Below are 12,546 nucleotides of genomic sequence, written 5' to 3' on the forward strand. Positions count from 1 at the left end.
AGTTGACTGTGCCTTTAAACAGCTTGGAAAATTCCAGAAAATTATGTCATAGCTTTAGAAGCTTCTGCTAGGCTAATTAACATCATTTGAGTCAATTGGAGGTATACCCTTGGATGTATTTCAAGGCCTACCTTCAAACTCAGTGACTCTGCCTGACATCATGGGAAAATCAAAAGAAATCAGCCAAGACCTCAGAAAAAAAATTGTAGACCTCCACAAGTCTGGTTCATCCTTGGGAGCAATTTCCAAATGTCTGAAGGTACCACGTTCATCTAGTACGCAAGTACAAACATCATGGGACCACTCAGCCATCATAACGCTCAGAAAGGAGACGCGTTCTGTCTCCTAGAGATGAACGTACTTTGGTTTGAAAAGTGCAAATGTATCCCAGAACAACAGCAAAGGACCTTGTGAAGATCCTGGAGGAAACAGGTGCAAAAGTATCTATATCCACAGTAAAACAAGTACAATATCGACATAACCTGAAAGGCCGCTCAGCAAGGAAGAAGCCACAGCTCCAAAACCGCCATAAAAAAGCCAGACTACAGTTTGCAACTGCACATGGGGACAAAGATTGTACTTTGGAGAAATATCCTCTGGTCTGATGAAACAAAAATAGAACTGTTTGGCCATAATGACCATCGTTATGTTTGGAGGAAAAAAGGGGAGGCTTGCAAGCCGAAGAACACCATCCCAACCGTGAAGCACAGGGGTGGCAGCATCATGTTGTTGGGGTGCTTTGCTGCTGGAGGGACTGGTGCACTTCACAAAATAGATGGCATCATGAGAGAAGAAAATGATGTGGATATATTGAAGCAACATCTCAAGACATCAGTCAGGAAGTTAAAGCTTGGTCACAAATGGGTCTTCCAAATGACAAATTACCCCAAGCACACTTCCAAAGTTGTGGCAAAATGGCTTAAGGACAACAAAGTCAAGGTATTGGAGTGACCATCATAAAGCCCTGACATCAATCCTATGGAACATTTGTGGGCAGAACTGAAAAAGCATGTGCGAGCAAGGAGGCCTACAAACCTGACTCAGTTACATCAGCTCTGTCAGGAGGAATGGGCCAAAATTTACCCAACTTATTGTGGGAAGATTGTGGAAGGCTACCCGAAATGTTTGACACAAGTTAAACAATTTAAAGGCAATGCTACCAAATACTAATTGAGTGTATGTAAACTTCTGACCCACTGGGAATGTGATGAAAGAAATAAAAGCTGAAATAAATAATTCTCTCTACTATTATTCTGACATTTCACATTCTTAAAATAAAGTGGTAATCCTAACTGACCTAAGACAGGTAATTTTTACTAGGATTAAATGTCAGGAATTTTGAACAACTGAGTTAAAATATAATTGGCTAAGGTGTATGTAAACTTCCGACTTCAACTATAGCTTTTTATTTAAACACAATTGAAATGTGCATAAATGATTTCATGACTCCCCTGTAATTCCCCTTTGCCTCATCTCAGTTATGGTCGGCCCTCCTATGCACAACCACATGCAGTGTACAACAGGAATAAGATGAAGAGCTCATCCATGGCTGACTCACACAGAGAGAAATTCCCCCGTCATAAAACACGAGACAGCAGGACCAGAAGAAAGGGTAAAGTGAGGAGAGTCTGGCAATAACCGCTTGGATGTCTAGATGTAAAACTCCTACAGGCGGTAACCTTTGAACTCTCCATCTCCCCTTTATGGTCTGCTAATTCAGGTGTTAGTGTTAGAGAGAGGAGAAGGGGGGGGTGGGGGGTGTTCCACTCAGTCTAAGTACACCCTATACACCTGGCTGCCCTCTCATTACCACCCATTGACTGACAGATGACTGGGTTTTACTGAGGATAGGAAGACCGACACCAGGACCAATCACCGCACTTCTTACCTGCCAGCGAATCAGCACAGATGTAGTTGTGTGTGGCGTGACAGAGAGGATTGTGGGGGCTTCGTCAGGGGCTGGAACAGGAGAGAAAACAGAGAACACAGCTGAAGACGTGCAGCCCCAAGAGGAATGGTAGCAAAGGTCTACCACCCAGGCGCAAATGACTAACGCAGTGGTATTCACGGTGTACAAACACACAAAGAAAGAAACCACCTCACCCATTGATAAACAAGTCAAAAGGGCTGTTGGAATGATTTGCGGAAGGAACCTTTCTTTAGTTAAAGTTAGTTCTGCTTGGCTGACATTGTTTGGTTGTAAGTGTTTTTGTTGGAGTGTTCGGCTGGTCACACGGCAAACACAGATAGTGATGAACAAATCACCTATTCTACTGCCAATAACGTCCTCACCACAGCAATACGTTAAGTCACCCTGACATTCTATTCAGGGAGGGATTGGAACCCAGCACTGATGTAAAACATAAATGACAGACTCCCTGCCTACGAAATGGTTTATGGGTCAATGTGGCGAAATCAAGGACAATGAAGACCAAATCATGTGCGGATGATATGATGTTCACAAGGATCGTTGTTTTCAATGCAGTAAGATACCCCAAAGTGAAAAGAGGTTAAGTCTCTTACCGTCCTGTAGTGTCGTGATAGGTTCACTCTCCTCGCTGTATTCACTGTCTCCTATGTCATTGGTGGCTTTCACTCTAAACTGGTAGGAGGTGAAGGGCTTCAGCCTAGCATGAAGCGATGGAACATAAGACAACATCATTCTCAGTGACATTTTTCATGTGACATTTTTCAACTATTCAACTTCCATCTAGGGCTAAGTGCAGCCTTTCCAAGCAAATCTCTAAAATTGGAAAACTTTTCTAAAATCTCTGAAAACTTTCCACTATGTCCCCCTGTTAGTGCACTAGGTAGGGTGCTAGGTAGGGTGCACACTGTACCTGCCAACTATGTAGGAGCTTGCCTCGTGGGTGACCGAGGCAGAGTGGACGGTCCAGTTGCTACTGGTAGTGCACTAGGTCGGGTGTTGGGTAGTGTGCTAGGTCGGGTGCATACTGTACTTGCCAACTTTGTAGGAGCTGGCCTCGTGGGTGACCGAGGCAGAGTGGACGGTCCAGTTGCTACTGGTAGTGCACTAGGTCGGGTGCTGGGTAGTGTGCTAGGGTAGGGTGCATACTGTACCTGCCAACTATGTAGGAGCTGGCCTCGTGGGTGACCGAGGCAGAGTGGATAGTCCAGTTGCTGTCGGGCAGTTCTCTCAGCTGCACGGTGTAGTAGCGGACCGGAGAGAGGCCATCGCTGCCTGGTTCCCATGACAACAACACACTGCGGGCCTGAACATCCTTCTGGGGCACCATGGGACGATTGGTGGGCTGGGGGCGAGCTGAGAGAGAGAGAGACAGAGAGAGAGAGAGAGAGAGAGAGAGAGAGAGAGAGAGAGAGAGAGAGAGAGAGAGAGAGAGAGAGAGAGAGAGAGAGAGAGAGAGAGAGAGAGCGAGAGAGAGAAAGTTAACAACATGCCCATGTTCTTTGGTCGGTAACAGTTTTCAGGCCTCATTATAGTTATCTGCGTACAAGCTTTTATCGGGTTAAATAAATGACTTATACTATACTCAAAAGACAATTGCCTACAATACTCACTAACTTCAAGTGCTTGTATAAACACACACAACAAATAGCTGATTACTGCAGATGTAACTGGGTGGAAAATGACTAATGTAAAACCTTTGTGCTGAATCTGTAAACTACTATCAGATGAGATGAGAGTTTCTTCTGAACTCGTTGGAATGCTCTGTTGTTTATTGTAAGTGACTGACAGAGCTGACTGACTCACCTCAGCCACTCTAGCATGTTGTGTCAACACTGAGAATATAAACCTGTCTGCACTCTAACACATGTAGACAATATTCTGTGGTATGCTCTATAAGTACAATAACTCACATGGAAACGTCACATAAAACTTCATCTAAGTACTCAAAATATACAATAATTTCTGTAATGTTCTATAAAGTACAATAACTCCCATACTAATGTTTTATACTACTTCTTCTTACAAAGCATATTTCCATGTTTCCATAGTAACCTCCCTTTTTGGTACAATAGGTTATACACTAATGTGATACAATACTTCATCTGACATATGTTTCAATTCATATGTTTACCTCTCTTCTCGGTGGTGACCACCAGTGCCTCTGAGGCCTCTCCCCAGCCCTTGCGTGTCTGGGCTGTGATGCGGAACACATACATGGAATCTTTTTTCAGGCCCGTCACCATGTACTGACGAGCACTCGGGTTCAGCACGTCCACTGTGGCCGTGTTGCTGTTGCTCGAGTTCAAACGATACGTGATCTGATAGGCTGAGAGGAGAAAGGAAACACACATGACAGGAGAGAGAGAGAGAGAGAGAGAGAGAGAGTCAGAAAGAAAAGCTATGATAAACTCCTTCAAATGTTCTTCAAAATGTCCCCTAAAAAAAGAAACAGTGACTCGGCGTGAAACGTGCTTCTGCCTGACACAAAAATGGCGGACAAAGGGATCAGGCTCGTTCCACGATGCTAGGTCCAAAGTTGATATATTTGTAATTAACATAGTCAAAATAAGTGTTGTGCTTTGTTTGCTGTATGAGAGGCTCATTCTTGTAGAGTCTGGACAGGTTAAAGGTGAAAGGTCAAGGTGTGGTCAGAGTCAAAGGTTAAATCACATACCCAGGATAATGCCGTTTGGCTGAGACGGGGACTGCCAGATGAGACGCAACGAGGTGGTCCGGACCTCAGGGAACAGGATGCCCACTGGAGGGCCGGGCACTGGAGACGAGAGTGGGGCAGAGCGGCTACACTTTTTAACACTTCTTCTCTTTACATCTGATGCAGTGGATTACTGAATGGCAGTGGGCATTGGTCAACTATAATATCAAAGTCTGGATAGCTTTAAAAAGCTATTTGAAAGCTTTTACATATCCTTTGGTATAACACATCTTGTATGAGCAGATGGATGAATGGCGCTGGAGGGAATAGTCCCCGTTTAACGGGCTCCTGGGCAATTGTGCTAATTTGTGTATTTTTTCATGCTGATCTTAACTTTTTTTTTAGACATAATGTTTCCTATGACTGAAAAGAGCTTCTGGACATCAGAACAGCTCTCACTAACCTCGATTTGGATGAGGATTTCTATAGAATTCCGGAGGCAAAAGACATTGATTATTCAAACCAGGCCCAAATCCCAGACACTCGAAGAAAGAGGAGATGGCACTATAGAGACCGGTGTGTGGGATACCTAACAAGACTACATCAGAGAGTGGATAAATCGCCTCTACCCTCTGTTCTATTGGCAAACTGGATGAGCTCTTATCAACGTGATCTGAAGAACTGTAATATCCTATGTTTCGCTGAGTCATGGCTGAGCAAGGACATGGTAAAGATAAATCTAGCTGGTTTTTCGGCAGGACAGAAAGTCAGCGTCGGGGAAGCTCAGGGGAGGGGTTGTGTGTCTCTTTGTTAACAACAGCTTGTGCACGATTGCTAATATTCATATTCTGCTTGTCTGAGTTAAAATATTTCATGATAAGCTGTAGACCATACTATTTACCTCCACAAAACGATGCTGGCTCAAAGACTACACTCAATGAGCTGTATAGGGCCATAACCAAACAAGAAAATGCTCACTCAGAGGCAGCACTCCTAATGGCCAGTGACTTCAATGCAGGAAAACTGATTTCTACTAACATGTCACCTGTGTGTCACGCCTTGGTCATTGTATTTTGTGTTTTCGTAAAATGTTTGGTCAGGCCAGGGTGTGACATGGGTTTATGTTGTTGTATTTCGTATTGGGGTTTTTGTATTATTGGGATTGCGGCTGAGTAGGGGTGTTGTATGGACTTGGCTGCCTGAGGCGGTTCTCAATCAGAGTCAGGTGATTCTCGTTGTCTCTGATTGGGAACCGTATTTAGGTAGCCTGGTTTCGCTGTGTATTTTGTGGGTGATTGTTCCTGTCTCTGTGTAGTTTCACCAGATAGGCTGTAATTAGGTTTCACGTTCCATTTGTTGTTTTTGTATATGTATAAGTTATTTCATGTATCACGATCTTTGTTCATTAAAGTCATGAGTAACCACTACGCTGCATTTCGGTCCGACTCTCTTTCCACAAACGAAGAACACCGTTACACTGTGCGCCTAGAGGATAAGACTGGTTGACTGGCACCTTTCCTCAGCACACAAAGCTCTCCTTCACCCTCCTTTTAGCAAATCTGACCATAACTCTATCCTAATGATTCCTGCTTACAAACAAAAACTCAAACAAAAAGTACCAATGACCTGCTCAAAGTGGTCAGATGACTCGGATGCTAATCTACAGGACTTTTTCACTAGCACAGACTGAAATATGTTCTGGGATTCATCCGATGGCATTGAGGAGTTTACCACCTCAGTTATTACTAAGTGCAACAACTACGTCATCCCCAAAGTGACCATGCGTACATATCCCAACCAGAGACCATGGACTACAGGCCACATCCATACTGAGCTAAAGGCAAGAGTTGATGTTTTCATGGAGTGGAACACTAATCCATACGCTTATATAAGATTCCGCTACTACAGGCAAAGCGTCAATACAGGACCAATATCGAAACCTACTACACCGGCTCTGATGCATATCAGATATGGCAGGGCTTGCAAACAATCACGGATTACAAAGGGAAACCAAGCCGCAAGCTGTCCCTGTGACGCGAGCCTACCAGACAAGCAAAATACCTTCTATGCTCTCTTTGAGGCTAGCAACACTGAACCATGCATGAGAGCACCAGCTGTCCGGGATGACTGTGATCACGCTCTCCGTAGCCCAAGTGAGTAAGACCTTTAATAATGACTGATTATCAGGAAGAGTATTCAGAGTATGCGCTGACCAGTTGGCAGGTCTTCACTGACATTTTCAACCTCTCCCTGACCCAGTCTGTAATACATACATGTTTCCAGCAGATTACCATAGTCCCCGTGTCGAAGAACACAAAGGTAACCTGTCTAAATGACTATTGCCCCCTGGGCAGTTATATCTGTAGCTATGAAATGTTTTGAAAGCCTGGTGATGGCTCACATCAACACCATCATCCCAGACAACCTGGACCCACTCCAATTCGCATACCGCCTCAGAAGATCCACAGATGACCTGAACCCCACCTGAACAAAAGGAACACCTATGTGAAAATGCTGTTCATTGACTACAGCACCAACACCATCATTAAGTTTGTGGTAGGCCTGATCACCAATGATGATGAGACAGCCTACAGGGAGAAAGTCAGAGAATTGACAGTGTGGTCCAGGACAACAACATCTCCCTCAATGTGAGCAAGACAAATGACCTGATTGTTGCATACAGGAAACAGAGGGCCGAGCACAGCCCATCCACACTGACGGGGCTGTAGTGGAGCAGGTTGAGAGCATCCAGTTCCTCGATGTCCATCTCACGAAGGAATTAATTCATTCCATTTTATTTTTGTGTCAATTCGCTAGTTTGCAACCCATTCCTTATGAGATTAATTGACACATAAACAAACATGACAATAATTCACTGTGATAATTCAGTGATAATTATTCTGGTGTTCTGTGCAGTACGCACCACATAAAGAGAGAAACAGAAATCAATACGTAAATACCTTTATCCAAGCAATAATTATATCCCTAGAGTAGTAAAAAATATATATACTAAAATACTATATATACAGATGAATAAATACCAAAAAATGAAACGGAAGGCATTTGAACCAAGGCATTTGTGCTAAGGAATTATTATGGTCCAACAGTCGTGAAAAGGGCACGACAACAGAAGGTTGAAAAGATTTAACATGGGCCCTCAGATCCTCAAAAAGTTATACAGCTGCACCATTGAGAGCATCTTGACTGGCTGCATCACCGCCTGGTATGGCAACTGCTTGGCATCTGACCGCAAGGCGATACAGAGGGTAGTCCGTATGGCCCAGTGCATCACTGGGGCCGAGCTCCCTGCCATCCAGGACCTCTATACCAGGCGGTGTCAGGGGAAGGCCCTAAAATTTGTCAAAGACTCCAGGCACCCAAGTCATAAACTGTTCTCTCTGCTACCACACAGCAAGCTGTACCAATGTCTGGAACCAACAAGAACCTGAACAGATTCTCTCCTCAAGCCATAAGACTGATAAATAGTTAGTTAAATATCTGCATTGACCATTTTTGCATGAACTCTTTTGACTCATCACGTCCTGCTGTTACTGTTTCTTATCTAGCCTGCTGCCTAGTCACTTTATCCCTACCTATATACTGTATACATATCTACCTCAATTACCTTGTACCCCTGCACATCGACTCAGTACTAATACCCTGTGTATACAGCCAAGTTATTGTTACTCGTTGTGTATCTATTCCTTGTGTTATAATTTTTTTCCTCTCTGCATTGTTGGGCAGGGCCCGTAAGCATTTCACTGTTAGTCTACACATGTTGTTTACAAAGCATGTAACAAATAACATTTGAATGTATACATGTATTCATTATCTAAGGCTTTTATAGGCTTTTATTCTAAATTTAGACAGGCAGATATTAGGCAGCCCAGGGCTTACCGTCGTCCAGGGTCCTCTCCAGTATGAGTGGTGAGCTGGGCATGCCGTCTCCGATGCGGGTGAAGGCCAGGACCTGGATCTCATAAAGGACGTATTTCCCCAGACCAGTCAGCTGGACACTGTGGCTGGCGTTCCCCTCTATTGTCCACAACTGGAGGGACGAGTCGGAGTCCTTCTCCTTATACAACACCTGAAGGAGGGAGAGAAGAGAGGAGAGGAAAAGAGAGGGAAGAGGGGAGTAGAGAGGGAAGATGGGAAGAGAGAGGGGAAGACAGAGTGGAAGAGAGACGGGATGAGAGAGTGGAATTGGGCAAGAGAGAAGGAAGAGGGGAAGAGCAAAAGGAAGAAATTGGATTAGAAAGGAGAGTGAGTAATGGAATAATTTAGTTGCACAGTATTGTGTCCCTCTTGGAGGCGAGGGTGATAACTGAACGTCTCACACACCTTGTAGCCCAAGATAAGTCCATTCCGGTCTTGTTCTGGTACTTCAAACCAGCGCACCAGGATACTGCTGGAGGTGGTGGCGAAGGCTGACATGTTGGTAGGGCCACAGGAGGGGACTATATAAAATAAAGAAAAAAATGATAAACTAACTTTTATAAACTAAATGCGTGCCATGATGTTCATGGGCCTTTGTGTGTGTGTGTGTGTGTGTGTGTGTGTGTGTGTGTGTGTGTGTGTGTGTGTGTGTGTGTGTGTGTGTGTGTGTGTGTGTGTGTGTGTGTGTGTGTGTGTGTGTGTGTGTGTGTGTGTGTGTGTGTGTGTGTGTGTGTGTGTGTGTGCGTGTGTGTGTGTGTGTGAGAGAGAGAGAGAGAGAGAGCGCGTGTGCTTGCATGTGTAGCATTGAAGACATACTGGTGAACCACTAAGGCCTAGTGTCTAACCCAGGCGTGGCTGTAGCTCCAGAGAAAGCACAGCTCTATATCAGGCCAGCTAGGCCACGGCTCCTTCCTGGCACTCATCCCTGGACATAAAACAGTGATTCGGAAGAATTTGCTGGAGTGAGTGGAAAAAAGGAAAAAAGCTGAGGAATTCCACATTCTAGCCCATCTGTTCCCAATTTCCTCCTCCCTAAAGTCTGGTATCCACAGTGACTGCACCAGCACAGTGAGAGAACATCCTAACCCTTTGCCTATTCTACAAGAACATCCAGAGACAGCAAGACAAAGCGTAACGAAAGAACAACTCATGCCTCACTTTAGTTTGTTTTTGAGAGAGAGAGAGAGAGAGAGAGAGAGAGAGAGAGAGAGAGAGAGAGACTGTGTGAAGGAGCAGAATGCAGGTAGACCGGTTGGTGTCCATTTCATATAGCTCCATGAGGCAGGAAGAAAAAAATGACCCTGGCCCCCATACCATACATGTGGGTAGATAAAAGAGGTAATATGCAGGAAGTCTGGGCCATACCCACACATGTGTGATTATAGCCTGATTGTCTAATAGTGTGGGTGGATGAGGCAGTAGCCATAGGAACATACAGTAGCAGTAGGTCATGCCTTTTATGTCCTAAAATGAATGAAGTCAAAGAGTAGATCAAAGTGTGCCAAAATGAAAGACTGAACATCAGTGCTGTGTGTGAGGCCACACCAACTGTTGTGATGTTATTAACCAGATGAAACAGGATATACCTAAATCTAAGAAAATGTAACTACACCGCAAATTCCCCTGTTAAATGAACACTGAACGTGCGTACCTGTATAGACACTAAACAGTGTTGAATTAACACACTGCTTAGTGTAAAACATTATTAGCATATTTCCCAAAATGCCTTGCCTTTCAAGTTAATTGTAGTGTAAACACCCATTACTGAATGTGTTAGTGCCAATAACATGCTTGTCGCATTCATCCATGTTCAGTCCTACGGACTTCACCAAGTGAGATCCTATGTTATTAAAATGTAATTATTTAACACAAAACAATATATATTTCATAAGGCATTATTATGAGGGTTTAAGCAAAAGAAAAAACTGTTTTGCAGGGATTGGGTCACTTATTTTTGGGATTGGTTCACGAGGTTGGTTTGTTGATGCTGGGTTATTGAGATATGATCCAGTGGGTCAGATCAGAAGACTAGAGGCTGGGCTTAGTAGGGGCGTGGCTTGAAATGAGTTATTTTTGGCCATCCCCGGAGAGTAAATGTCATTCTGGTTGATCTGATCTGTTGAATTGTTTTTACATTATAGTCAAACACTAACACTTTTATTTTTATTTTTTAGCTTTAATGAAGGTTACAGAAGCATACAGAAAGCATTTAGAACTGTGACTTACTCCACATGTTTTAGGTAACAGCCTTATTCTGAAATTGATAACTTTGTTCCCCTTATCAATCTATACACAATAACCCATAATGACAAAGCAAAAACAGGTTTTTAGAAATTTGTAAATTTATTTTAAAAAATAAATAATATTAGGTTTATATAAGTATTCAGACCCTTTACTCAGTACTTTGTTTAAGCACCTTCAGCAGCAATTACAGCCTTGAGTCTTCTTAGGTATGATGGCTTTAATCAAGGATATCTCTGAACTTCGCTCCATTCATCTTTGCCTCGATCCAAACTGGTCTCCCAGTCCCTGAAAAACATCCCCACAGCATGATGCTGCCACCACCATGCTGCACCGTAAGGATGGTGCCATGTTTCCTCCAAACCTGACACTTGGCATTCAGGCCAAAGAGTTCAATCTGAGAGTCTTTAAATGACTTTTGGCAAACTCCAAGCGGGTTGTCATGTGTCTTTTATTGAGGAGTGGCTTCCATCTGGCCACTCTACCATATAGACATGATTGGCGGAGTGCTGCAGCGATGGTTGTCCTTTTGGAAGGTCCTCCCATCTTCACAGAGGAACTCTAGAGCTCTGTCAGAGTGACCATCGATTGCTCAGTTTGGCCCGGGCGACCAGCTCTAGGAAGAGTCTTTGTGGTTCCAAACTTCTTCCATTTAAGAATGATGGAGGCCACTGTGTTCTTGGGGACCTTCAATGCTGCAGAAATGTATTGGTACCCTTCCCCAGATATGTGCCTCAACACAATCCTGTCTTGGAGCTCTAAGGAATAATTCCTTCAACTTCGTGGCTTGGTGTTTGCTCTGACATGCACTGTCAACTGTGGGACCTCTATATAGACAGTGTGCCTTTCCAAATCATGTCCAATCAATTGAATTCACCACAGGTGGACTCCAATCAAGTTGTAGAAACATCTCAAGGATGATCAATGGAAACAGGATGAACCTGAGCTCAATTTTGAGTCTCATAGCAAAGGGTCTGAATACTTATGTAAATAAGTATTTTAGAATAAGGCTGTAACATAACAACATGTGTCAAATGTCAAGGGGTCTGAATACTTTCCGAAAGGCACTGTATGAGTTTATTCAAAGCCTATGCAAATCCCCATGTAATATCCCTATGTGATATCCCAATGGGATAGCAAACCCTTTGTAGCAATAAGTAAATAATAATGTTCATATTTTTTAAGATTAGAATATCTAATGTGCAAAAATATAAGGACAATTTTACATCATAGTGTACAAACTCAACATGATCAACTGGAATTACACTTACTCTCACAGGTGGCCAAAAAGAACTATTTCAAAATAACTATCCTCCTGAAGATAACCTATGGATTAAACCCAGAATGAAAGTGATCAAAAATGACATTGACGGTTAAATTAACCCATGTTTGGGTAATCCGAACAAGCCAACCTGGTGGGTTATTCACACAACCTGTCACATTATGATGTCTTACCATGTGAAGTTTAATTTGAAATCCAGCCAGAGTGGGGATTTCTAACCTGAGTTTCTTATACCCCGCAACCTGAATTCATGGTTGGGAAAACTGAAATATTAAACTTGCTAAGGGATCTAAACTGGAACAACAATTTCAGTAACGGGTACAATGAATCCAAGTAACATATTGGATTAGTTTAGAAAATGTATGGCATTTATATTTGAGAAGCATTAATTAATCAATCAATGTACATGCAAAAACATCGATATTGAAAGAAAATATTATTATAATCGACTTAAAATCTACCTGCATTAGAGGATGCTGGGAAATATGATAACGATGGGCATGG

At 43.2% G+C, this 12,546-nt stretch overlaps 1 protein-coding gene across 7 annotated transcripts in view; it reads right to left on the bottom strand.

Moving 5' to 3' along the window:
• The window catches only part of sdk2b (sidekick cell adhesion molecule 2b), a 520,366-nt gene that overhangs the window by 34,009 nt on the left and 473,811 nt on the right, over window positions 1–12,546 (bottom strand). For all 7 annotated transcript variants that reach the window (XM_052478026.1, XM_052478027.1, XM_052478023.1 and 4 more), the window contains exons 26-32: window positions 8,925–9,040; window positions 8,481–8,670; window positions 4,605–4,703; window positions 4,062–4,256; window positions 3,082–3,283; window positions 2,524–2,627; window positions 1,889–1,959 (exon numbers count right to left, since the gene is read on the bottom strand). In XM_052478026.1, coding sequence (XP_052333986.1) covers window positions 1,889–1,959; window positions 2,524–2,627; window positions 3,082–3,283; window positions 4,062–4,256; window positions 4,605–4,703; window positions 8,481–8,670; window positions 8,925–9,040 — 977 coding nt within the window. The remainder of the gene's footprint in view (window positions 1–1,888; window positions 1,960–2,523; window positions 2,628–3,081; window positions 3,284–4,061; window positions 4,257–4,604; window positions 4,704–8,480; window positions 8,671–8,924; window positions 9,041–12,546) is intronic.

Source organism: Oncorhynchus keta, chromosome 24, assembly GCF_023373465.1.
Source record: "Oncorhynchus keta strain PuntledgeMale-10-30-2019 chromosome 24, Oket_V2, whole genome shotgun sequence".
Taxonomy (NCBI): Eukaryota; Metazoa; Chordata; class Actinopteri; order Salmoniformes; family Salmonidae; genus Oncorhynchus; species Oncorhynchus keta.